General features: G+C 44.9%; 1 protein-coding gene across 2 annotated transcripts in view; it reads left to right on the top strand.

The window, feature by feature from the left end:
- LOC143766335 (uncharacterized) overlaps window positions 1-26671 on the top strand; it is a 569027-nt gene extending 542356 nt beyond the window's left edge. The window contains exons 2-7 of one of the 2 annotated variants that reach the window (XM_077253933.1): window positions 20933-21082; window positions 21212-21391; window positions 21474-21597; window positions 21679-21767; window positions 21966-22056; window positions 24607-26671. In XM_077253933.1, coding sequence (XP_077110048.1) covers window positions 20933-21082; window positions 21212-21391; window positions 21474-21597; window positions 21679-21767; window positions 21966-22056; window positions 24607-26213 — 2241 coding nt within the window. In that variant the 3' untranslated portion in view covers window positions 26214-26671. Of the gene's footprint in view, window positions 1-20932; window positions 21083-21211; window positions 21392-21473; window positions 21598-21678; window positions 21768-21965; window positions 22057-24603 lie in introns of both variants that reach the window. The other variant, XM_077253932.1, reaches the window with a different exon arrangement.
- The last annotated feature ends 1147 nt before the right edge of the window (window positions 26672-27818 follow it).

The following is a 27818-nucleotide window of genomic DNA, read 5'->3' as shown; positions in this document are numbered from 1 at the left end:
ATTGTATGGGGAACATTATATATGGAGCATCATATGGGGCCCATTAAATATGGAGCATTATATGGGTCCCATTCTGCTTAAAGCAATATATAGGGTCCATCATATACTGTATGGAGCATTATATGGTTCCCATTCTGTTTGGAGTTTGGAGCACTATACGGGGCCAACCACATACTGGAGCATTATATGGGGCCCATCATATTCTGTATGGAGCATTATATGGGACCCATCATATTCTGTATGGAGCATTATATGGGACTTATTCTGTATGGAGCAAGGTATGGGGCTCATTATACTGTATGGTGCATTATATGGGGCTCATTATAGTGTTTGAAGCATTATTTGGGGCTCATTATACTGCATGGAACAATATATGGGGATCATTATTCTGAGTGGAGCATTATAAAGGGATCATTATTCTGCATGGAGCAATATATGGGGTTCATTGATCTGTATGGAGCAATACACGGGGCTCATTATACTGTATGTGTGCTGTCCCGTTCGGACGATTTCCTATATACAGCAGGAGCCCTCACAGAGCCCCCTATATACAGCAGGAGCCCTCACAGAGCCCCCTATATACAGCAAGAGCCCTCACAGAGCCCCCGATATACAGCAGGAGCCCTCACAGAGCCCCCTATATACAGCAGGAGCCCTCACAGAGCCCCCTATATACAGCAGAAGCCCTCACAGAGCCCCTATATACAGCAATAGCCCTCACAGAGCCCCTGATATACAGCAGGAGCCCTCACAGAGCCCCTTATATACAGCAAGAGCCCTCACAGAGCCCCTTATATACAGCAGGAGCCCTCACAGAGCCCCTATATACAGCAAGAGCCCTCACAGAGCCCCTGATATACAGCAGAAGCCCTCACAGAGCCCCTATATACAGCAAGAGCCCTCACAGAGCCGCTGATATACAGCAGGAGCCCTCACAGAGCCCCCTTTATACAGCAGGAGCACTCACAGAGACCATTATATACAGCAGGAGCCCTGACAGAGCCCCTATATACAGCAGGAGCCCTCAGAGCCTCTATATACAGCAGGAGCCCTCAGAGCCCCCTATATACAGCAGGAGCCCTCAGAGCCCCCTATATACAGCAGGAGCCCTCAGAGCCCCCTTATATACAGCAGGAGCCCTCACAGAGCCCCCTATATACAGCAGGAGCCCTCACAGAGCCCCCTATATACAGCAGGAGCCCTCACAGAGCCCCCTATATACAGCAGGAGCCCTCACAGAGCCCCCTATATACAGCGGGGGGCGAATTATTGCTACAGATTGAGTGACGCTGGAGCTGATGACCCCTCTGACATTGACCCCGGTGACCCAATCGGTATGTAAGTGTAAGATGGTGCAATAAATCTCACAGTACAGGTAGAGCCTCTGCAGAAAGCAGGAATCGGATGAAGCCCCATCATATACCTCCTGCCCCGGCCCCTGCTGACCTATCTCTCCTCTCCGGCAGAGTGACAGAGGCGCGCAGGTGACGTCAGATCAGCAGACACAGCCGGCACAGGGTCTGCAATACTGGGCCGCCGGCCAGCACTTGGACACTCCTAATACAGTGCTGTCTACTGAAGCAGCAGGAAGCCGGGCCCCTGGCAGTATAGCCTGCCTGCAAGTACCCCTTTCACATCTGGGCCCCTGCGCAGCTGCATCGGTTGAACTGGCGGAAGGTCCACCCCTGCGGCGCGGGGTAATTGTGCCAGTAGTGAGGGGAAATAATGGCGGAAATGTCACTGACTGAGGAGAAGTTTCCATGTAGCGTCTGCACTACAGAATACAGATATCACTGACAGTGAGGCCCCTGATCATGTGACCTCTGACTCCTCCCCTCCTGTGACCTCATCACAGGTCCTGTTATACCATATATGTGGAGTGCGGCTCTGCAGGTAGGTGCTGGAGATTCCCCAATACTGAGCACGGGGGACATTAACCCCTTCAGCACTGAGACTCCTTTGGTGCTTTTGTTCCCACTTTATAAGAATCATACATAATGTCTTTGTTCTGTTTCCTCTAATAGATACATATGACCCAACTATGGAAGACAGGAAGTGAGGGATATGATTGTTCTCGGCAGATGACAAATCTTTATATTATTATTATTATTATTTATTGTTATAGCGCCATTTATTCCATGGCGCTTTACATGTGAGGAGGGGTATCCATAATAAAAACAAGTACAATAATCTTAAACAATACAAGTCACAACTGGTACAGGAGGAGAGAGGACCCTGCCCGTGAGGGCTCATAATCTGCAAGAGATGGGTGAGAATACAGTAGGTGAGGATAGAGCTGGTCGTGCAGTGGTTTGGTGGATCGGTGGTTACTGCAGGTTGTAGGCTTGTCGGAAGAGGTGGGTCTTCAGGTTCTTTTTGAAGATTCTGATGGTGGGCGAGAGTCTGATGTGTTGTGGTAGAGGGTTCCAGAGTAGGGGTGATACACGAGAGAAATCTTGTATGCGATTGTGGGAAGAGGAGATAAGAGGGGAGTAGAGAAGGAGATCTTGTGAGGATCGGAGGTTGCGTGTAGGAAAGTACCGGGAGATGAGGTCACAGATGTTTGGAGGAGACAGGTTGTGGATGGCTTTGTATATCATGGTTAGGGTTTTGTACTGGAGTCTCTGGGCAATGGGGAGCCAGTGAAGGGATTGACAGAGGGGAGAGGCCGGGGAATAGCAGGTGGATTAGTTGGGCAGCAGAGTTTAGAATAGATTGGAGGGGTGCAAGAGTGTTCGAGGGGAGGCCACAGAGCAGGAGGTTGCAGTAGTCAAGGCGAGAGATGATGAGGGCATGGACTAGGGTTTTTGCAGATTCTTGGTTGAGGAATGAACGAATTCGTGAAATATTTTTGAGTTGAAGTCGGCAGGAAGTGGAAAGGGCTTGGATATGTGGTTTGAAGGAGAGATCGGCGTCAAGGATTACCCCGAGGCAGCGAGCTTGTGGGACTGGGGAGAATGGGCAGCCGTTTATTGTAATGGTTAGGTTCGTTGGGGGGGGGTCGCGTGAGATGGGGGGAAAGATGATGAATTCTGTTTTGTCCATGTTAAGCTTTATAAATCTAGCAGAGAAGAAGGATGAAATAGCGGACAGACATTGAGATATCCGGGTTAGTAGGGAGGTGATATCTGGTCCAGAGATGTAGATCTGTGTGTCGTCAGCATAGAGGTGATACTGAAAGCCATGAGATTCTATGAGCTGTCCCAGGCCAAAGGTGTAAATGGAGAAGAGCAGGGGCCCAAGGACTGAACCTTGCGGGACTCCGACAGATAGGGGGCGAGGTGAGGAGGTGGTGTGTGAGTGGGAGACGCTGAATGTCCAGTCTGTTAGGTATGATGAGATCCAGGATAGGGCCAAGTCTGTAATGCCAAGGGATGAGAGGGTCTGTAATAATAGGGAATGGTCCACTGTGTCAAAGGCAGCCGACAGGTCGAGGAGGAGGACAGAGTAGTGTCGCTTGCTCTTGGCGGTTAAGAGGTCGTTGGTGACCTTAGTTATGGCAGTTTCAGTGGAATGGTGTGACCGGAAGCCAGATTGTAAGCGGTCAAAGAGGGAACAAGAAGAGAGATGGGAGGACAGTTCAAGGTAAATGTGTTGTTCCAGTAATTTGGAGGCATAAGGGAGAAGTGATATAGGGCGATAGCTAGATACAGAAGATGGGTCAAGAGAGGGCTTTTTGAGGATAGGTGTGATGGAGGCATGTTTAAAGCTTGAGGGGAAAACACCAGTTGTTAGTGGTAGGTTGAAGAGATGGGTTAGGGTTGGGATGAAGACTGTGGTGAGGTTTGGGATGAGGTGGGATGGAAGCGGGTCAAGTGCACAGGTGGTGAGATGCGATCTTGAGAGTAGAGTGGAGAGTTGATCTTCTGTAATGGTGGAGAAGTTGGTTTTGGAGGTGGAGGGCTGGGAAGTCGGGAGGAAGGGCTCTGGGGGTTGTTGACCAAAACTGTCTCTGATGCTATCAATCTTCTGCTTGAAAAATGAGGCAAAGTCTTCAGCGGAGATAAGTGGGGAGGGAGGAGGTGCTGGGGGATGGAGAAGAGAATTGAAGGTGTTGAATAACTGTTTAGGGTTGTGAGACAGGGAGGATATGAGAGATGAGAAGTAGGTTTGTTTAGCTGTGGCGAGTGTGGTCTTGAAAATAGTGAGGGACTGTTTGAATACGATGAAGTGCTCGTTGGAGTGGGATCTTTTCCAACTGCGCTCAGCAGCCCTGGAAGCTCGCCTCAGTTCTTTGGTCAGGCTGGTGTGCCAGGGCTGTCTGTTGATTTTGCGAGCTTTGGTATGTGTAGGTGGGGCAGCAGATTCCAAAGCTACAGCTATTGTGGTGTTAAATAGAGCGGCAGCGTCATCCGCATTGTGTATGGAACTTACGTCTGTGAGAGGGAGGAGGGATTCAGAGAATGAATGTAGGTCAAGATGTTTAAGATTTCTGCGAGGGTGTGAAAGTTTGTGGGGTGGGGATTGTAGACATGGAGTGGAGAGAGATGAGAATGTGAGAAGGTTGTGGTCAGAGATTGGAAGAGGTGAGTTAGAGAGGTTAGATAGGGAGCAGAGGCGGGTGAAGATGAGGTCCAGTGTGTGACCAGCTTTGTGAGTGGCTGTAGAAGACCATTGAGTGAGGCCGAAGGAGGAAGTGAGAGATAGAAGTTTAGTGGCAGCTGAGAGGGAAGTGTCAGTGGGGATGTTGAAATCGCCCATGATAGTGGGGATGTCCGCAAAAAGGAAATGAAGTAGCCAGGTGGTGAAGTGGTCAAAGAAGGTGGTGGCTGGCCCTGGGGGGCGGTAAATGGCAGCCAGTTGGAGGTTGGAGGGGGAGTAGATGCGCACAGAGTGCACCTCAAAGGAAGGGAGGGTAACAGGGTGGCAGTGGGATTGGGGTGAAGGAGCAGTTATCTGACAGGAGAAAACCAACTCCTCCGCCATGCTTGCTGCTGGGGCGGGGTGTGTGAGAAAGGTGGAAGCCACCGTAAGAGAGTGCAGCAGGGGAGGCTGTGTCAGAAGGGGTGAGCCAGGTTTCGGTGATGGCGAGGATTGACAGTTTGGTAGTAACAAAAAGATCATGGATGTAGGAAAGCTTGTTGCAGACAGAGCGAGCGTTCCACAGAGCTCTGTTGTGAACTATATTTCTTGGCTCCCTCTTGTGGTCATTAGCGGTATGGCACTTGGATTGTCTTTCCCCAGGTTGGCACTCACCTGGTTCGTTTGGCCTTGGGTGTGCCTATATAAACTTCCTGGATACTCTGTATAGTGCCTGGAATCGTTGTTATCAGACCATGTCTGTTTTCTCCTGTCTCCAGGTCTCCTGATTTTGCAAGATAAGCTAAGTCCTGCTTTCTTATTTTTGTGTATTTGAATTACTGTTATTTTGTTCCAGCATTGTTTAAAATGTGATTCCTGATTTTGCTGGAAGCTCAAGGGGGCTGTTATTCTCCCCCCACACCGTTAGTCGGTGCGGGGGTTCTTGGATATTCAGCGTGGATATTTTGTAGGGTTTTTTGCTGACCGCATAAGTCATCTTCCTATTTTCTGCTATTAGTCAGTGGGCCTCTCTTTGCTAAATCTAGTTCATTCTTACGTTTGACATTTCTTCTTACCTCACCGTTATTATTTGTTAGGGGCTTGTATTATAACTTTGGGGTCTTTTCTCTTGAGGCAAGAGAGGTCTTATTTTCTCTGAAAGGGTTAGTTAGTTCTCCAGCTGGCGCGAGACGTCTAGAATCAACGTAGGTACGTTCCCCGGCTGCTGCTAGTTGTTGTGCTAGGATCAGGTATACGGTCAGCCAAGTTACCACTTCCCTATGAGCTGTTTTTTTGTGTTTGCAGACTTAGCTGGAACTCCTGAGATCCTCTACCATTAGAATCATAACAGTTTTCCAGGCCAAAAAGTGCATTGCTGAAGCGGGATTATAAGAAAAGAAGTCTGAGGTTTTTTTTTGGTTTTTTTTCTTCCTCCCCTTTTTCTCTGAGTGGCTTGAAGCTCTGCTGCAGACATGAATGTTCAGACTCTGATTACTAGTGTGGATCAGCTTGCTGCACGTGTGCAGGGCATTCAGGATTTTGTTATTAGCAGTCCTATGTCAGAGACTAAGATACCTATTCCTGAGCTGTTCTCTGGAGATCGATTTAAATTTGGGAATTTTAGGAATAATTGTAAATTGTTTCTATCTTTGAGACCTCGTTCGTCTGGAGACTCAGCTCAGCAAGTTAAAATTGTTATCTCCTTCTTGCGTGGCGACTCTCAGGATTGGGCTTTCTCATTGGCGCCAGGAGATCCGGCATTGGCAAATATTGATGCATTTTTTCTGGCGCTCGGATTGCTTTATGAGGAGCCCAATCTTGAAATGCAGGCAGAAAAAGCATTGCTGGCTATCTCTCAGGGCCAGGATGAAGCTGAGGTGTACTGCCAAAAATTTCGGAAATGGTCCGTGCTTACTCAATGGAATGAGTGTGCTCTGGCAGCAAATTTCAGAAATGGCCTTTCTGAAGCCATTAAGAATGTGATGGTGGGTTTTCCCATTCCTACAAGTCTGAATGATTCTATGGCTCTGGCCATCCAGGTTGATCGGCGTTTGCGGGAGCGCAAATCTGCTAATCCTCTGGCGGTGTTGTCTGAACAGACACCTGACTCAATGCAATGTGATAGAATCCTGACTAGAACCGAACGGCAAAATCATAGGCGTCAGAATGGGTTGTGTTTTTACTGTGGTGATTCTACACATGTTATCTCGGCATGCTCTAAACGTCCATCAAAGGTTGTTAGTCCTGTCGCCATTGGTAATTTGCAGCCTAAGTTCATTTTGTCTGTGACTTTGATTTGCTCATTGTCTTCCTACCCTGTTATGGCATTTGTGGATTCAGGTGCTGCCCTGAGTCTTATGGATTTATCGTTTGCCAAGCGCTGTGGTTTTGTCCTAGAGCCTTTAGAAAATCCTATTCCTCTTAGAGGAATTGATGCTACGCCATTGGCGGAGAATAAACCGCAGTATTGGACACAAGTGACCATGTGCATGTCTCCTGAACATCGGGAGGTGATTCGTTTTCTTGTTTTGCATAAAATGCAGGATTTGGTCGTTCTGGGTCTGCCATGGTTACAGACCCATAATCCAGTTTTGGATTGGAAGGCTATGTCCGTGTCAAGTTGGGGTTGTCAGGGAATTCATTGCGATTCCTTGTCGGTGTCTATTGCTTCTTCTACTCCTTCTGAAGTCCCTGAGTATTTGTTGGACTATCAGGATGTATTCAGCGAGTCCAGGTCCAGTGCCCTTCCTCCTCATAGGGACTGTGACTGCGCTATAGATTTGATTCCTGGTAGTAAATTTCCTAAGGGACGACTATTTAATCTGTCTGTACCTGAGCATGCCGCGATGCGTGCTTATATAAAGGAGTCTTTGGAGAAGGGACATATTCGTCCATCCTCTTCCCCTCTTGGTGCGGGATTTTTTTTTGTGGCCAAGAAAGACGGGTCTTTGAGACCGTGTATAGATTATCGGCTTTTGAATAAAATCACTGTCAAATTTCAGTATCCTTTGCCACTATTGTCGGACTTGTTTGCCCGGATTAAGGGTGCCAAGTGGTTCACCGAGATAGATCTTCGTGTTGCGTACAACCTTGTGCGCATTAAGCAGGGAGATGAATGGAAAACTGCGTTCAATATGCCCGAAGGTCATTTTGAGTACTTGGTGATGCCTTTTGGGCTCTCTAATGCCCCTTCAGTGTTTCAGTCCTTTATGCATGACATTTTCTGGAAGTATCTGGATAAATTTATGATTGTTTATCTGGATGATATTCTGGTTTTCTCTGATGATTGGGATTCTCATGTAAAGCAGGTCAGGATGGTGTTTCAGGTTTTGCGTGATAATGCTTTGTTTGTGAAGGGCTCAAAGTGTCTCTTTGGAGTGCAGAAGGTTTCCTTTTTGGGTTTTATTTTCGCCCCTTCTACTGTGGAGATGGACCCAGTCTAGGTCTGAGCTATTCATGATTGGACTCAACCCACGTCCGTTAAGAGTCTTCAGAAGTTCTTGGGTTTTGCTAATTTCTACCGTCGTTTTATTGCTAATTTTTCTAGCGTTGTTAAACCTTTGACGGATATGACCAAGAAAGGTTCTGATGTTGCTAATTGGGCCCCTGCGGCCGTGGAGGCTTTCCGGGAGTTGAAGCGCCGGTTTACTTCGGCGCCTGTTTTGTGCCAGCCTGATGTCTCACTTCCCTTTCAGGTTGAAGTAGACGCTTCTGAGATCGGTGCAGGGGCTGTTTTGTCGCAGAAAGGCTCTGGTTGCTCTGTGATGAGACCATGTGCTTTTTTTTTTAGGAAATTTTCGGATGCTGAGCGGAACTATGATGTTGGTAATCGGGAGTTGTTGGCTATGAAGTGGGCATTTGAGGAGTGGCGTCATTGGCTCGAGGGAGCTAAGCATCGTGTGGTGGTCTTGACTGATCACAAAAATCTGATGTACCTCGAGTCTGCTAAGCGCCTGAATCCTAGACAGGCTCGTTGGTCGTTGTTTTTCTCCCGTTTTGACTTTGTGGTCTCGTACCTGCCTGGTTCAAAGAATGTGAAGGCTGATGCTCTTTCTAGGAGTTTTGTGCCTGACTCTCCTGGAGTCTCAGAGCCAGCGGGTATTCTTAAAGAGGGAGTAATCTTGTCGGCCATTTCTCCTGATTTGCGACGTGTGTTGCAGAGATTGCAGGCTGGTAGACCTGACCCTTGCCCACCTGATAGACTATTTGTTCCTGATAAATGGACCAGTAGTTATTTCCGAGGTTCATTCCTCGGTGTTGGCAGGGCATCCTTTTTGGTACCAGAGATTTGGTGGGTAGGTCCTTTTGGTGGCCTTCCCTGTCGCGGGATGTGCGTTCTTTTGTGCAGTCCTGTGGGATTTGTGCTCGGGCTAAGCCTTGCTGTTCTCGTGCCAGCGGGTTACTTTTGCCCTTGCCCGTCCTGAAGAGGCCTTGGACACACATTTCCATGGATTTCATTTCAGATCTTCCGGTGTCTCAAGGAATGTCTGTCATCTGGGTGGTCTGTGATCGTTTTTCCAAGATGGTCCATTTGGTGCCCTTGCCTAAATTGCCTTCCTCTTCCGATTTGGTTCCTTTGTTCTTTCAGAATGTGGTTCGTTTGCACGGCATTCCTGAGAATATCGTGTGTGACAGAGGAACCCAGTTTGTGTCCAGATTCTGGCGATCCTTTTGTGCTAGGATGGGCATTGATTTGTCATTTTCATCTGCCTATCATCCTCAGACTAATGGCCAAACGGAGCGAACTAATCAGACGTTGGAGGCTTATTTGAGATGTTTTGTTTCTGCGGATCAGGATGATTGGGTTACCTTCTTGCCATTGGCTGAGTTTGCCCTCAATAATCGGGCAAGTTCCGCTACTTTGGTTTCGCCATTTTTCTGCAACTCTGGTTTTCATCCGCGGTTTTCCTCGGGTCATGTTGAACCTTCTGACTGTCCTGGGGTGGATTCCGTGGTGGATAGGTTGCAGCGGATTTGGAATCTTGTGGTGGACAACTTGAAGTTGTCACAGGAGAAGGCTCAGCGTTTTGCCAACCGCCGCCGCGGTGTGGGTCCCCGACTTCGTGTTGGGGATTTGGTTTGGTTGTCTTCTCGGTATGTCCCTCTGAAGGTTTCCTCTCCTAAGTTTAAGCCTCGCTTTATTGGTCCTTATAAAATTTTGGAAGTCCTTAATCCGGTGTCGTTTCGTTTGGATCTTCCGGTGTCGTTTGCCATTCACAATGTGTTCCATAGGTCTTTGTTACGGCGGTACGTGGTGCCTATGGTTCCTGCTGTTGAGCCTCCTGCTCCGGTGTTGGTTGAGGGCGAGTTGGAGTATGTGGTGGAGAAGATCTTGGATTCTCGTCTCTCTAGACGGAGGCTTCAGTATCTGGTCAAATGGAAGGGCTATGGTCAGGAGGACAATTCCTGGGTGGTCGCCTCTGATGTTCATGCGGCTGATTTGGTTCGTGCCTTTCACGCTGCTCACCCTGATCGCCCTGGTGGTCTTGGTGAGAGTTCGGTGACCCCTCCTTAAAGGGGGGGTACTGTTGTGAACTATATTTCTTGGCTCCCTCTTGTGGTCATTAGCGGTATGGCACTTGGATTGTCTTTCCCCAGGTTGGCACTCACCTGGTTCGTTTGGCCTTGGGTGTGCCTATATAAACTTCCTGGATACTCTGTATAGTGCCTGGAATCGTTGTTATCAGACCATGTCTGTTTTCTCCTGTCTCCTGGTCTCCTGATTTTGCAAGATAAGCTAAGTCCTGCTTTCTTATTTTTGTGTATTTGAATTACTCTTATTTTGCTCCAGCATTGTTTAAAATGTGATTCCTGATTTTGCTGGAAGCTCAAGGGGGCTGTTATTCTCCCCCCACACCGTTAGTCGGTGCGGGGGTTCTTGGATATTCAGCGTGGATATTTTGTAGGGTTTTTTGCTGACCGCATAAGTCATCTTCCTATTTTCTGCTATTAGTCAGTGGGCCTCTCTTTGCTAAATCTAGTTCATTCTTACGTTTGTCATTTCTTCTTACCTCACCGTTATTATTTGTTGGGGGCTTGTATTATAACTTTGGGGTCTTTTCTCTTGAGGCAAGAGAGGTCTTATTTTCTCTGAAAGGGTTAGTTAGTTCTCCGGCTGGCGCGAGACGTCTAGAATCAATGTAGGTACGTTCCCCGGCTGCTGCTAGTTGTTGTGCTAGGATCAGGTATACGGTCAGCCAAGTTACCACTTCCCTATGAGCTGGTTTTTTGTGTTTGCAGACTTAGCTGGAACTCCTGAGATCCTCTACCATTAGGATCATAACAGAGCTCCTGTTAGTGGGACAGGGGAAGCGGTGGCTGGGCGAATGGGTATAAGGTTAGAGAGGTTACAGAAGTTTGTGATGGAGCGTGGATGGGAGGTAGAAATGACTGTGGGAATATGGTGAGGAGGACCAGGATTTGGAGAGATATCACCAGCAGTGAGAAGGAGCAGAGATAGTGTTAGCAGGTGGGAGCAGGAGAGGGCATGAGGGGGCTGCCTGTGCTTTGAGACAGAGGATTGTATGTTAAGGAACAGTTCTGAGGAGGAGGTGAGGTGGATGGGGAGGATTGAAGAGGAGATGAATAGTTCCTTACTTGGTGTGGTGATTCGGGGAGGTAGCACAAAGTGAAAGATTATAGGGGTGAAAATGAAAACAAACAGAAACATTGTTCGCAGTGACTGGCCAGTTCCCTTCAGTTCCAATTCAGGTTTTAATTCTAATGTAATCCACACTTTTAGGACACACTTCTAGGAATCACACTGCTGACTGAAGTCTATGCAGACTTGAGGTATGCAATATATGGAAAACTAAGTGCGTTCAGGTGTGAAGCAGAGAGGAGTGGTCTCTGCTCATCTTGGTCAGAGAATTAAGAGTGGACCAGATGCATACAATCAAGCCTGAGTAGAGAAGGTCATAAATATCACAGGGTAAGCTGGGGTGAGCTGAAAGGCATACCATGTGAAAGCAGGGAGCAGGGGGAAGTCTGTGTGCAAAGCTGGGTGATGTACTATGTGCACTTCATAGACAGACAGCAGGAGAGCTTTTTGTACAAATGCCTCACAGCCGTGGGGATTTTTTCTCCTTATGACACACCATTTTACACCCCTTATGCAGTATATATGATGCCCCTCACACAGTATAAAGTTTCCACAGTACTGGCATCTCTCATACAAAAGATATTTCCACACTACCGCCATAATGTCCAGACAGCACTGCCATTCCCCCACTTTCTAATGTTCCCACAGTACTGCCCCCTACATGAACAATATGTAACCATCTACCTCACTGACTGCCTCTGACCCCCGACAGCTAATTAATAAATACTCTTAAGTAATAAACCCCTCTACTGATGTGGATGGAACTCAGGGGTTCAAGAGAGGCCTGGATGTCTTCATGGAGCGTAACAATATTGTATCTTACAGTTATTAGGTTCTTCAGAAAGAAGCAGATCTGGGGATTTATTCTGACAGAATATAGGCTGAGCTGGATGGACAAATGTCTTTTTTCGGCCTTGCTAACTCTGTTACCATGTTACTCTCTTAGCCTCATTCTTAGTGCAGATATTAATGAACTCAGGATCTATGAGATATTTACCATGTGATAGTTGGATAGGCAGGAGTGTATCATCCAAAACAGCAGCTCAGCACTGGTCACCTTCTTCCCAGCATCACAACTTCATCGATATTCATACTCCCATAACGGCGATACCATTGAATAGAATAGTGAATCAGGGAGTCAAAAGCTCCTGATCCACCATTCAGCCTTCGCCTGTGAGTCTGAGACTCCATGCACTGCAGGCACAATGACGTCACTACATCACACCTGTAGTATGGAGCCTCTGTACTCACACTTCACAGACCCAAGCAGTGCACCTTGCGAACAGGGTTGGGTGAGCAGTATGTGTGTTTTTAAAAATATCAGGAATTGTGAGGCATAATATTAAAAGAACAGCTGTTTGGGCTCTCATACTGAGTTTATGGCTGGTAGGGGCCATTATACTAAGGGGTTGTGGTGAAATGTAAATGCCTCCATACTGAGTGGGGGTCCTTATTTCGTGTAGCAGGTTGTGGTGACCATAATACTGTGTGAGGTGCTGTGGGAGCCGTCATACTGTGTGGGGGTCATCATAGGAGGGAGACAGCAGATAGTACGTTCTGAAGAAATGCAAAGATATAATTGCAGTGGGAATCTGAATTCAAGGCAGGAAGCATAGCAGAAACAAAGAGCAGTGTGAGATCCTTAGCTCAGGTTTGCTGGACTGTTGTGGCTTGTAATAAAAGTCATGTACCGCTACATGTTAGGCTTAGTTCACACTGCGTTAGCAGCAGCCCTTTCAGCACATAACGGGCTGCTGCTAGCGCAAGTGCCGGCGTCTGCATCCTGCTAGCGCAGATAGAGCTCTGCTAGCTCCATCTGCGCTAGCAGTGATGGACCCGGAAACGCTGCAGCCCACGTCTCGGGTTCGTCACTCAATGACGTGGGCGTGCGCTAGCGATGCGTCCGCCATTGCATTCAATGGCGGCGTTAACGGACTACGTTACACCGCGTTATGCCGCGGTGTAACGTAGTCCATTAAACGGGTCACACTAATGCAGTGTGAACCCAGCCTAACAGGAAAGTTCCTGACTCTGCATAATAAGCATTTTATAGAGTGATGTGCCTGCTATCTGATGTATATACTTCTCATCAAGTTCTTGTTTACTAAAGGAAAGTTTATTTTTGGATTTTGGTCTCCCTCATTCATCTTCATACCATATTGTCTGTGCCTGCTAAGTACAATGGCAGCATGTAGTCTCCAGAGTCGGGAGATATGACTCTACTAAATATATATATTTACATATATTTTTTTTTTGTTGGGGGCCCAATTCCAGCTATTGCTGTCGGACCTTTGATTTCTATCTACTCCACTGTGTATAGCATAATAGAGTATAATAAAGTTGTTGTGGACGAGACTTAACATTGTGCAGTGACTCTGTTTTCCCTATAGTGATGGATATTTCTTGTTGCTTTAACTGTGTTTTTTTTCACTTTATACCTTTTTTTAAACCCCTCTGATTAGTGCGATCATACAACATATAAGCCTCTGATGGCTTCGGTGATGCACTGAAATACTGTAGTGCTGTATATCATCACTGCCTGTCAGTGTAATACTAATAGCAGCATACACATGAGATATGTCACGATAGGACTGGTGAGTAAACTGGGACCAGGGGCACCTTTCCTGGTCCTAACAATAGGGGGCGCCCTAACTCGCCCTGTTCCCCGGGATACCTCAGATGGCAAGGATGCCGGGGCCTCTGCACTTGCCCTGTCTCCTAGCAGCAATCTCTGCGATAATCCCTTTCCCTCACCCGGGGAAGAGAGGCGCTACCGTGTACCGCAGTACACCAACCCAACAAATAGGGGAACCAAGACAAGGGTAAAAGAAAACTCCACTCACACAAAATATGCTCTCACAAATAACAGAGGTATTCACCAGGGTGTGTAGGAAAGGGGGAAGAAAATAAGGCAGGTAAGGATGAGGAATTTCCATTTGAACAAACCAAGCAACTGTCGCAGTAACAAACTCCTCCAGCTCTCCAAACAGGAGCTTCTCCCTCTCCAGATCTTTGTAGCAAGTGCTAACTCAGGCAAGGACCTGCCCAGCAGGCCTAGCTTTTATAGGAGAGAGGTGGTTAACTGAGCACAGCTGAATGCAGGGATTTCCACATGGCTGATTACCCTGTTGTGAATCTGCTTTTGGGCTCCTTCTGGTGGTGGCTAGTGGTACTGGTGACTCGGGTGTGTTTTCTTTCTCAGTTCACCTGTTTTCATCAGCAGTGGGGAGTTCCTATTTATTCCTGCTCTTCAGTCATTGCCTTGCCGGCCATCAATGTAACCAGAGCCTTTCTGTTGCATGTTCCTGCTCCTAGACTACTGATCAGCTAAGTTGGACTCTTAGTCCTAAGTTTGTTTGCATTTTTTGTTCCAGTTTACAGTTATATCATTCTCTGTAGCTGGAAGCTCTTGTGGGCTGAAATTACCACTCCGGTGTCATGAGTTGACACATGAGTCTTAAAGTAATTTCAGGATGGTATTTTAAAAGGGTTTTCAGCTGACCGTGCAGTTCCCTTTTGTATCTTTCTACTATCTAGTAAGCGGACCTCGCTTTGCTGAACCTACCTTCATACTGCGTATGTCTTTTCCTCTGAACTCACCGTCAATATATGTGGGGGGCTTCTGTCTCCTTTTTGGGGGAATTTCCCTAGAGGTAAGCCAGGTCTGTTTTTTCCTCTACTAGGGTTAGTTAGTCCTCCGGCTGGCGAGAGACATCTAGGGATAAAACTTAGGCACGCCCCCCGGCCACTATTAGTTGTGTGGTAGGTTTAGCTCACGGTCAGCTCGAGATTCCATCACCCAAGAGCTCGTCCGTTATTTATGTGTCCTGACGTTCCCCTGCCATTGGGAACCATGACAGTATGGCCGGCCAAGTGTTAAAACTGTTGGCAGAAGAAAGGAGAGAAAAAGAAGTCTGCAAATTTTTTTTTTTTTTTTTTTCCTTGATGCTTGCTCTATAGTTGAATCAGTTGCATTTCAGCTCTAATTGCAGTCTTTGTCTCCCTCTCCTTCTAACCCTTGAATGGCTCTGATCTCACCTGCTTAAAATGGATCCTCAGAGTTTGGCTACAGGTTTGAATAATCTTGCCACAAAAGTTCAAGATTTACAGGATTTTGTTATACATGCTCCTATATCTGAACCTAGAATTCCTATACCAGAGTTTTTCTCCGGAGATAGATCTCGTTTTTTGAATTTCAAATATAATTGTAAATAATTTTTTTCTTTGAGACCTCGCTCCGCTGGAGATCCCGCACAGGAGGTTAAGATTGTAATTTCCTTGCTGCGAGGTGACCCTCAAGATTGGGCATTTGCATTGGCACCAGGGGATCCTGCGTTGCTCAATGTGGATGCGTTTTTTCTGGCTTTGGGGTTGCTTTATGAGGAACCTAATTTAGAGATTCAGGCTGAAAAAGCCTTGATGGCCCTGTCTCAAGGGCAAGATGAAGCTGAAATATACTGCCAAAAATTTCATAAATGGTCTGTGCTTACTCAGTGGAATGAGTGCGCTTTGGCGGCGAATTTCAGAGAGGGTCTCTCTGTTGCCATTAAGGATGTTATGGTGGGGTTCCCTGCGCCTACAGGTCTGAATGAGTCCATGACAATGGCTATTCAGATTGATCGGCGTTTGCGGGAGCGTAAACCTGTGCATCATTTGGCGGTGTCTTCTGAGAAGGCGCCAGAGAATATGCAATGTGATAGAATTCTGTCCAGAAGCGAACGGCAGAATTTTAGGCGAAAAAATGGGTTGTGCTTCTATTGTGGTGATTCAACTCATGTTATATCAGCATGCTCTAGACGCACAAAGAAGGTTGATAAGTCTGTTTCAATTGGCACTTTACAGTCTAAGTTTATTCTATCTGTGACCTTGATTTGTTCATTATCGTCAATTACCGCGGACGCCTATGTCGACTCTGGCGCCGCTTTGAGTCTTATGGATTGGTCCTTTGCCAGGCGCTGTGGGTTTAATCTAGAGCCTCTGGAAGTCCCTATACCTCTGAAGGGTATTGATTCTACGCCATTGGCTAGTAATAAACCACAATACTGGACACAAGTGACTATGCGTATGACTCCAGACCATCAGGAGGTGATTCGCTTCCTTGTGTTGTACAATCTACATGATGTTTTGGTGCTCGGATTGCCATGGTTACAATCTCATAATCCAGTCCTTGACTGGAAAGCAATGTCTGTGTTAAGCTGGGGATGTCAGGGGGCTCATGGGGACGTACCTTTGGTTTCCATTTCATCATCTATTCCCTCTGAGATTCCGGCATTTTTGTCTGATTATCGTGATGTTTTTGAGGAGCCTAAGCTTGGTTCACTCCCTCCTCACAGAGATTGCGATTGTACCATAGATCTGATTCCAGGCAGTAAATTTCCAAAGGGTCGTTTGTTCAATTTATTCGTACCTGAACATGTTGCTATGCGAGAGTATATTAAGGAGTCCCTGGAAAAGGGACATATTCGTCCTTCTTCATCTCCCTTAGGAGCCGTTTTTTTCTTTGTGTCTAAAAAAGATGGCTCTTTGAGGCCGTGTATTGATTATCGACTCTTGAATAAAATTACAGTCAAATATCAGTATCCTTTGCCACTGCTGACTGATTTGTTTGCTCGAATAAAGGGGGCTAAGTGGTTCTCTAAGATTGATCTTCGTGGGGCGTATAATTTGGTGCGAATTAAGCAGGGGGATGAGTGGAAAACCGCATTTAATACGCCCGAGGGCCATTTTGAGTATTTAGTAATGCCTTTTGGTCTTTCAAATGCCCCTTCAGTCTTTCAGTCCTTAATGCATAACATTTTCCGTGAATATTTGGATAAATTTATGATTGTGTATCTGGATGATATTTTGATTTTTTCGGATGACTGGGACTCTCATGTCCAACAAGTCAGGAGGGTTTTTCAGGTTTTGCGGGCTAATTCCTTGTGTGTGAAGGGTTCTAAGTGTATTTTTGGGGTTCAAAAGATTTCTTTTTTGGGGTACATTTTTTCCCCTTCTTCCATTGAGATGGATCCTGTCAAGGTTCGGGCTATTTGTGATTGGACGCAACCTACTTCTCTTAAGAGCCTTCAGAAATTCTTGGGCTTTGCTAATTTTTATCGTCGATTTATAACTGGTTTTTCGGATGTTGCTAAACCTTTGACTGATTTGACTAAAAAGGGTGCTGATGTTGCTGATTGGTCCCCTGCTGCTGTGGAGGCCTTTAGGGAGCTTAAGCGCCGCTTTTCTTCTGCCCCTGTGTTGCGTCAGCCTGATGTTGCTCTTCCTTTTCAGGTTGAGGTCGACGCTTCCGAGATCGGAGCTGGGGCGGTTTTGTCGCAGAAAAGTTCCGACTGCTCCGTGATGAGACCTTGTGCGTTCTTTTCTCGAAAATTTTCGCCCGCCGAGCGAAACTATGATATTGGTAATCGGGAGCTTTTGGCTATGAAGTGGGCTTTTGAGGAGTGGCGTCATTGGCTTGAGGGGGCTAGACATCAGGTGGTGGTATTGACCGATCACAAGAATCTGATTTATCTTGAGTCTGCCAAACGCCTGAATCCTAGACAGGCGCGCTGGTCGTTGTTTTTCTCTCGGTTTAATTTTGTGGTCTCATATCTACCAGGTTCTAAAAATGTGAAGGCAGATGCCCTTTCTAGGAGTTTTGAGCCTGATTCCCCTGGTGATTCTGAACCTACAGGTATCCTTAAGGATGGGGTGATATTATCTGCTGTTTCCCCAGACCTGCGACGGGCTTTGCAGGAGTTTCAGGCGGATAGACCTGATCGTTGCCCGCCTGGTAGACTGTTTGTTCCTGATGATTGGACCAGTAGAGTCATCTCGGAGGTTCATTCTTCTGTGTTGGCAGGTCATCCTGGAATCTTTGGTACTAGGGATTTGGTGGCTAGGTCCTTCTGGTGGCCTTCCCTGTCTCGAGACGTACGAGTTTTTGTGCAGTCTTGTGATGTTTGTGCTCGGGCCAAGCCTTGTTGTTCTCGGGCTAGCGGATTGTTGTTATCTTTGCCTATTCCGAAGAGGCCTTGGACTCACATCTCTATGGATTTTATTTCTGATCTCCCTGCTTCTCAGAAAATGTCTGTCATCCGGGTGGTGTGTGACCGTTTTTCAAAGATGGTTCATTTGGTACCCTTGCCTAAGTTGCCTTCCTCATCCGAATTGGTTCCTCTGTTTTTTCAAAATGTGGTTCGCTTGCATGGTATTCCGGAAAATATCGTTTCTGACAGGGGGACCCAGTTCGTGTCTAGATTTTGGCGGGCATTCTGTGCTAGGATGGGCATTGATTTGTCTTTTTCGTCTGCGTTCCATCCTCAGACTAATGGCCAGACGGAGCGAACTAATCAGACCTTGGAGACTTATTTGAGGTGTTTTGTGTCTGCGGATCAGGATGACTGGGTTGCCTTTTTGCCGTTGGCAGAGTTTGCCCTCAATAATCGGGCTAGTTCTGCCACTTTGGTTTCTCCTTTCTTTTGCAATTCGGGGTTTCACCCTCGTTTTTCTTCCGGTCAGGTGGAGTCTTCGGATTGTCCTGGAGTGGATACTATGGTGGATAGGTTGCATCGGATTTGGGGACAGGTGGTGGACAATTTGAAGTTGTCCCAGGAGAAGACTCAGCATTTTGCCAACCGCCGTCGTCGTGTTGGTCCTCGTCTTCGTGTTGGGGACTTGGTGTGGTTGTCTTCCCGTTTTGTCCCTATGAGGGTTTCTTCTCCTAAGTTTAAGCCTCGGTTCATCGGTCCTTATAGGATTTTGGAGATTCTTAACCCTGTATCCTTTCGTTTAGACCTTCCGGCATCTTTCGCTATCCATAATGTCTTCCATCGGTCGTTGTTGCGGAGATATGAGGTGCCGGTTGTTCCTTCTACCGAGCCTCCTGCTCCTGTGCTGGTTGAGGGTGAATTGGAGTATGTTGTGGAGAAAATCTTGGACTCCCGTATTTCCAGACGGAGACTACAATATCTGGTTAAGTGGAAGGGTTATGGTCAAGAAGATAATTCTTGGGTAACTGCTTCTGATGTTCACGCCTCTGATTTGGTTCGTGCCTTTCATAGGGCTCATCCGGATCGCCCTGGTGGTTCTTGTGAGGGTTCGGTGCCCCCTCCTTGAGGGGGGGGTACTGTTGTGAATCTGCTTTTGGGCTCCTTCTGGTGGTGGCTAGTGGTACTGGTGACTCGGGTGTGTTTTCTTTCTCAGTTCACCTGTTTTCATCAGCAGTGGGGAGTTCCTATTTATTCCTGCTCTTCAGTCATTGCCTTGCCGGCCATCAATGTAACCAGAGCCTTTCTGTTGCATGTTCCTGCTTCTAGACTACTGATCAGCTAAGTTGGACTCTTAGTCCTAAGTTTGTTTGCATTTTTTGTTCCAGTTTACAGTTATATAATTCTCTGTAGCTGGAAGCTCTTGTGGGCTGAAATTACCACTCCGGTGTCATGAGTTGACACATGAGTCTTAAAGTAATTTCAGGATGGTATTTTAAAAGGGTTTTCAGCTGACCGTGCAGTTCCCTTTTGTATCTTTCTACTATCTAGTAAGCGGACCTCGCTTTGCTGAACCTACCTTCATACTGCGTATGTCTTTTCCTCTGAACTCACCGTCAATATATGTGGGGGGCTTCTGTCTCCTTTTTGGGGGAATTTCCCTAGAGGTAAGCCAGGTCTGTTTTTTCCTCTACTAGGGTTAGTTAGTCCTCCGGCTGGCGAGAGACGTCTAGGGATAAAACTTAGGCACGCCCCCCAGCCACTATTAGTTGTGTGGTAGGTTTAGCTCACGGTCAGCTCGAGATTCCATCACCCAAGAGCTCGTCCGTTATTTATGTGTCCTGACGTTCCCCTGCCATTGGGAACCATGACATTACCCACTGTCCCGCTGAAAGAAAACAAACATATTTAATACAGCATTGAAGTGCTTCTTCTCAGCAGCGAAGCAGGAGCCATCAGACACTGCGGTCTTTTGGCTCTGCTCTGTCACGGTAAACCCGTGACACGATAAGTGTTGGCTGAACGGTCATTTGGCAGACGGCCATCTCTCCCGACTCCCCCATATACACAAATATTCCAGCTTTCCTGTGGTCTGTGTGAGAGAGTCGCCTCCAGACTCCTCTAGCAGAGGATTATCTACAGGAAGAACAAACGTATTAGCCTCTGAAATTTAGGATGCCAGATCCTTCTCTGCCCTGACATCATCTGTCGGGAGGCCCCCATGTGCATTATATAGTCACCCAAACCCCCTGAAATCATTTCATGTAACTTTAGTCTAATGTGTATGGGGGCGTTAAAAGGTAACTTATTATACGCTGCCTCTGGCCCAGACTAATACACATTTCTGGTGGTTTTTTTTGTAATATAGAAAAGCCTAAGGCCAGAAACAAACCCCATAAAACACTGTACATGGAGACTTTGGGATCAAATTATTTCTGTCCGTGGTGTTTGTGCAAACAAAAAGCTTTTATAAAAGCCTCAAACTTCTGTGTGTGAATCAGACCTAAGATCTAACATGATAGAAGATTACAGTGCGGGGGAGACAAGAAACATTCATATGGCCGGTCGGTGGAGATGGAGTCAGTGATGGACTCTGGCCAAATATGTTTCTAGAACCGTAGTAGAAGATGAAGATGTCGTCCTTATCATGAAGTAGTTATTTCTCATGTCACGTGTAATGAATATCTCCTGCAGTATTGCTAATGCCGATTCCAGTGTCGGTAAATGAGACGAGAATTAGCGTTATGGAAGATGAGTCTATGAGAAACGTATTCAGCTGCCGACTCCGAGGAACAAACTACTGAAATTTTATGATGTTACATCAACTCATCTTCCCTTTCAGGTCTCTACAATATCAGATTGTCTCAGTGAAGATCTTCAATATAAGAGAATTTTCGTGATTTACCCATCAAAGATAGAAATGGACAGAGACAAGATGGCGGAGAGGATATTACACCTCACCCTAGAGATCCTCTTCCGGCTTACTGGAGAGGTGAGAGATTCTGATGACATCAAATTACATCATTCTTATCTATGGGAATAACAGATGGACAGAACTGGAGAGGTGAGGACTCTGGAAATGTCTGTAGTGAGATTTATTAATGTGTCTCTCCATAACCAGGATTACACAGTAGTGAAGAAGACCTCTAGTGAGCACTGTCAAGGCCCTGTGTCTACGGGATGGGGAAGACCCCTGAGCCCAATCATGGGGCCTTCACCTCACCCCCTGATACATGAGGACATCAATGACCAGAAGATCCTAGAACTCACTTACAAGATGATTGAGCTGCTGACTGGAGAGGTGACACTGCTGGGAATGCTGGGACATTATACCATAACACTATGAAGTGATCGGGGGATGACAGTATCATTGTATGTGTCAGGTTCCTATAAGGTGTCAGGATGTCGCTGTCTATTTCTCCATGGAGGAGTGGAAGTATTTAGAAGGACACAGAGATCTGTACAAGGACATCATGATGGAGGTTCCCCAGCCCCTCACATCACCAGGTAATAGACAACTAAATATACTCTACCTATAATTATCTGTATGTAAATAATGAATTCTCTCCCTGTATTTGTTTTTTCCAGATCTATCTAGTAAAAGGACAACACAAGAGAGATGTCCCCGTCCTCCTCTTCCATGGGACTGTAAACAAGAAGATTATCAGGATCATCAGGTAGACCCAGGGAAGGTGTCATGAGATCTCCCCCATGATGTGTAGACGGCTGTGAAAGTCTTGTGCTCAGTCTTGTTTTATCCACCAGTATTGTATGTTTTATACTATTGTAATGAGAACAGTGGAGATGGCAGGATTAGAGCTGATCATAGATATGACTTCTCCATCTGTCTGTGACTTTTACAATATTTGTTTCAGGGTGAAGATCTGACCCATATTAATACTACAGAGACATATGTGAGGGGTGATGAGCGGTGTAAAGAAGAGATTCCTACATATGACTACCCAGGTGAGTAGTAACCACTATTTGCAGAGAAATCACAGATTCTTCTCAGTCACTGGCTGCTTTATTGGTGGTGTAGTCCAACTGTATCGCAAAAGTGTGATCGCCATTTTGCCTCTAGACCACAACATTCTCCTCTACCCTCTGAGATTAGGAGAAAATGATTCTTACCTGCCCAGATCTGTAAACTATAAATCCAAATGACAGTGCATGTAGAATGTGCTGACAAATTAGAAAATCACTTGAAGAAAAATATTATGATGGGCCTGTAAGTGAAAGAGGAGGGTAATAATGCTGTTGGCTTTCTAGAACCCTGATACCTTATTGGATGAATCTACCTTCTCTCCCTTCTGTGCTGCTGAATGTGCTCATATGGTACAAGACCAGGTCCAGTCTTTCTGGCCAAACTTCACTTTTATGATCAACAACATTGAATGTGCAGTGAGGCCAAGTGTGAATTTCTGTACAATAACAACAGAGTTTCCCTTTTTCTTGACTTTTCAATTTCTTTTAAAACCGACTAACTTCAAACAGCATTGTGATAGACTACATAAAACACATTACACCTGTGCCATGATATATCTCTAAGCTGTGCATGGTTGATGGCTATAATATACATTTATTCATGCCTGCAGAAGATGTGTTGGCATGGCTCGAGCCCTTGTTTCATCTAACCAGTCCACGCCATAAATTCCATTGTGTTTTCGATCCTAAGGGATTGAGATTACTGCGCAATCTCTCACGATATTGGGAGCAATAACTAATTTCAGAACTCAGTGGCTCCAATGATCCACCATGAATAAGTTCAACTCCGGTTTAGTGTTGAGCTCTTCCCCCAAATTCAAGACATTTCAGCTCTGCAGTATTATGAAGTTATCATTAAATATCTAATACTTGTTCTTGAATCGTATCTAACAGAAAATATTGGCCCTTACAATAGTTTAGTTTTCCAATAGCCACAACGTCATATACTCTAATTACCAAGATATTTTACCAAGATAATAGGGTAACGATGGACGTTACAAAATATTTTTCCACTATTCTCGAATCCGACAATACCCTATACACTGTACACTATTGTCTGGGCACATGTCAGGTTAAGAAAGGAAAGATCGCCACTTAGCTGTTTGAACGCAGATCTTGTTGAATTAGTTTGCAGACACAATGTATTGGGAGCACTGTTCGTGATCACCTGGCAGTTCAAAAGATGGCTATCACAAATAGGCTTGGCACTATCTATTCCATTTTCCAGATCCCAGGGACTGCCTTGCTCATCATCCTTTAAACACTCTAAATGGATCTGGATTTACACAGACACCCCTAGGTTTGGGCCATGGTGTTACCTGCTATTTTGTGGTGTCAAATTGTAAGAAGAATAGTTAGGTAGTTGGGTCAGAACCAGAAGGGCAGAGAAAGTACAAAATCAGAAGATGCAAGAGTAGTCAGTAAACGTGCATGTGTCAGAGCAGGAAACAAATACACACCTGAGCACGAATGGCTGAACCAGAGGAGAACAAAGCTGTATTTGGCAGCTTCCAGCAATGTGCTTTGAGCTTTAATAGGGTACAGTGCTTTCCAATTAGCTGAAGTAGGGAGCAGATTACTCCAGCTGGACAGCAAACAAACCCATACTGCCAGACTGGATGGTACTACTGGTCCCAGGCAACCTAATTTTAGTGGCTGGACAGAGCCTGCACCATCCAGAGTATCTGGTTCCGATGTCTCCTTGATCACCAGTGCCGCCAGCAGAATAAATAAGGCGGCACCTGGTGATGGAAGCAGACATCGCAGGAGCAGATTCCAGAGAAGATGGGACACACCATTTGAACAAGCCCTAATAAAATGGCAGAAAACTAAAGAAGTTGAAATCCCCATAAAGTGACTCTATTTTAAAAATTACAACCATCAGTGAACTAATTTATAGGGGTAATGATTATTTTAACTCAACAGCCAGTTTCTGGAAATTAGAATGCAGTGGATGTTGCAACTTGAAAATTGCACATTTGCCTTTTTTATTACCCAACACATAGTGCCCTGATTGTGCTCCAGGAGATAAAAACCATAAGTAAAGTGGGTTCTTCTCACTGTAGCAGTGTCAAGTACATGGATGCTAAATGTTGGGTGAGCGCACTGTAAGGCTCAGAAGCAAATGGAAATTTAACTTTGCAAGAGCAGATATTGCTGGATTGGTTTATGGAAGCCAAGTTGCTTTTCTAGAGCTTTTGAGCCACTAATAAATTGGAAACCTCTGTTTTTCACTGACAGATGATGGACCTGAATGGGGACTTGTTTTTTCTCAGATGAGTAGAAGCTTTATTGGTATAATTTTTGCCTACATAACATTGTTTGGTGGCTGTTTATTCCATGTTTGGGAGGCCGAATGATCATACAGTTGAACACCACGATCGACTGGGTTCATGCTAAGAGGCTTTCGACTGTGAACTGTCATTGTCTTGGTGAATAATTTTTAATAATATTATTAACATTATAATATTTTTATGTAAAATGTAAGGATATTTTATTCATAAATATAATAATTGGTTTTATTTTTAGCAGATGACTGTACAATTGAAGTGAATGCCATTGCTCGAGATATACCAGCATCCCTTCACAGCAAAGATCTGTTCTCTGATCCTTTGAAACATGTCCTGTCTTCTGGTTCATTACCGACTACTAAGGAAAATCAAAGTCACAAAATAAGCATTAAAAAACAAATTGATTCGAAAGCAAAGATGCCATTTTCACGTTCAAAATATGGAAATGGTTTTCCGCTTGAAAATACTTTTCTTAAACATCAAAAAATTCACACAGTGGAGAATAGATTTTCTTGTTCCAAGTGTGGAAAATGTTTTAAAGAAAAATCAGATCTTGTTAGACACCTGATAAATCACATAGAGGAGAAGAAGACCTTTTCATGTTCAGAATGTGGGAAATATTTTAACCAGAAATCAGATTTGGTTAGTCACCAGAGAATTCACACAGGGAAGAAGCCTTATTTATGTTCAGAATGTGGGAAATGGTTTAACCAGAAATCAGATTTGATTAAACACCAAAGAACTCACACAGGGGAGAAGCCTTTTTCCTGTTCAGAATGTGGGATATGTTTTAACCAGAAATGGAATCTTGTTATGCACCAAAGAAATCATACAGGTGAGAAACCTTTTTCATGTTCAGAATGTGAGAAATGTTTTAACCAGAAATCAGATTTGGTTAAGCACCAGAGAATCCACACAGGGGAAAAGCCTTATTCATGTTCAGAATGTGGAAAATGCTTTAACCAGAAATCAGATTTGGTTAAGCACCAAAGAACGCACACAGGGGAGAAGCCTTTTTCCTGTTCAGAATGTGGGATATGTTTTACCCAGAAATGGAGTCTGGTTATACACCAAAGAAATCACACAGGTGAGAAGCCTTTTTTATGTTCAGAATGTGGGAAATGTTTTAACCAGAAAAAATATTTTGTTAAGCACCAGAGAATTCACACAGGGGAAAAGCCTTTTTCCTGTCCAGAATGTGGAAAATGTTTTAACCAGAAAGCGCATCTTGATAGCCACCAGATAATTCACACAGGAGATAAGCCTTTTTCATGTTCACAATGTGGGAAATGTTTTAACTCTAAATCAAATTTTGTTAACCACCAGAAAACTCACACAGGAGAGAAGCCATTTTCATGTTCACAATGTGGGAAATGTTTTGTACAGAAATCATATCTTATTAAACATCAGAGCAGCCACACAGGGGAGAAGCCTTTTTCCTGTTTAGAATGTGGGAAATGTTTTAACCACAAATCACATCTTGATAGCCACCAGCGAACCCACACAGGGGAGAAGCCTTTTTCATGTTTAGAATGTGGGAAATGTTTTAACCATAAATCAAATTTTGTTAAGCACCAGAGAACCCACACAGGTGAGAAGCCTTTTTCATGTTCAGAATGTGGGAAATGTTTTGTACAGAAATCATATCTTAATAGACATCAGATAACCCACACAGGGGAGAAACCTTTTTCCTGTTTAGAATGTGGAAAATGTTTTAACCATAAATCAAACTTTGTTAGACACCAGAGAACTCACACGGGGGAGAAGCCTTTTTCATGTTCAGAATGTGGAAAATGTTTTGTGAAGAAATCATTTCTTCTTAGTCACCAAAGAATTCACACAAAGTAGAAGCCGTTTTTAATGTGGGAAATGTTTTCCACCTAAATCAACTCTTAATAAACATAAGGGAAGTCACACAGGGGAGAAGCCTTTTTTATGTTCAGAATGTTAGAAATATCTTAACTGAAAATTGTATCTTCTTAAAGGGGTTGACTACTACCAAGACAACCCTTTGTCATTCCTCATGTTTGGTCAAATGAAAATAAAAACACTCATTGTATGAGAATGATCAGTACTAAATATGTTGAACAGCCATGTCGGACTGAGCTGCCACCTTGGAAAAACTTTCGCTAACTAACTTTGCAGCTAGTGAGATGCCGTTATGGGAGCTCTAGAATGGACACAAAAAATGACATCAGAACCATTAGCAGTTATGGTTGGCATATACAAAGGTTAAATGGAGAAGCTGCTGGGCATTGTGAGAGTAAATAAGTGGTGTCATATGGTAGTAAGTAGTGTATGTGACAAGGACAATACAGTTGTCAATATGTGAAGAGTTAGGTGACTAAGTAATTTGTTAAAAGGGACATGGGAATTTATGGATTGTAATGGAGTTTGGTGAAATACTCCTAAATATTGTCATGCTGCATTTTCACTTTCTTTATTGTCTTTCCCTGCAGTATGACGTTATCATGTATACGCCTTTTGTTGCTATATATTGTTCCTTTGTCTAACCATGTATAAAAAGCCCAAAAAGTTCCTATATACAGTAGAGACCAAATGTTTGGACGCACCTTCTCATTTAAAGACTTTTCTGTATTTTCATGACTATGAAAATTGTAAATTCACACTGAAGGCATCAAAACTATGAATTAAAACATGTGGAATTATATACTTAACAAAAAAGTGTGAAACAACTGAAATTATGTCTTATATTCTAGGTTCTTCAAAGTAGCAACCTTTTGCTTTGATGACTGCTTTGCACACTCTTGGCATTCTCTTGATGAGCTTCAAGAGGTAGTCACCGGGAATGGTTTTCACTTCACAGGTGTGCCCTTTCAGGTTTAATAAGTGGGATTTCTTGCCTTATAAATGGGGTTGGGACCATCAGTTGTGTTGAGCAGAAGTCTGCTGGATACACAGCTGATAGTCCTACTGAATAGACTGTTAGAATTTGTATTATGGCAAGAAAAAAAGCAGCTAAGTAAAGAAAAATGAGTGGCTATCATTACTTTAAGAAATGAAGGTCAGTCAGTCCGAAAAATTGGGAAAACCTTGAAAGTGTCCTCAAGTGTAGCTGCAAAAACCATCACGCGCAACAAAGAAACTGGCTCACATGAGGACTGCCTCAGGAAAGGAAGACCAAGAGCCACCTCTGCTTCTGAGGATAAGTTTATCCGAGTCACCAGCCTCAGAAATCGCAGGTTAACAGCAGCTCAGATTAGAGACCAGGTCAATGCCACACAGAGTTCTAGCAGCAGACACCTCTCTACAACAACTGTTAAGAGGAGACTTTGTGCAGCAGGCCTTCATGGTAAAATAGCTGCTAGGAAACCATTGCTAAGGACAGGCAACAAGCAGAAGAGACTTGTTTGGGCTGAAGAACACAAAGAATAGACATTAGACCAGTGGAAATCTGTGCTTTGGTCTGATGAGTCCAAATTTGAGATCTTT

Source organism: Ranitomeya variabilis, chromosome 4 (assembly GCF_051348905.1).
Source record: "Ranitomeya variabilis isolate aRanVar5 chromosome 4, aRanVar5.hap1, whole genome shotgun sequence".
NCBI classification, from domain to species: Eukaryota; Metazoa; Chordata; class Amphibia; order Anura; family Dendrobatidae; genus Ranitomeya; species Ranitomeya variabilis.
This window is presented reverse-complemented; position numbering and strand designations above follow the sequence as displayed.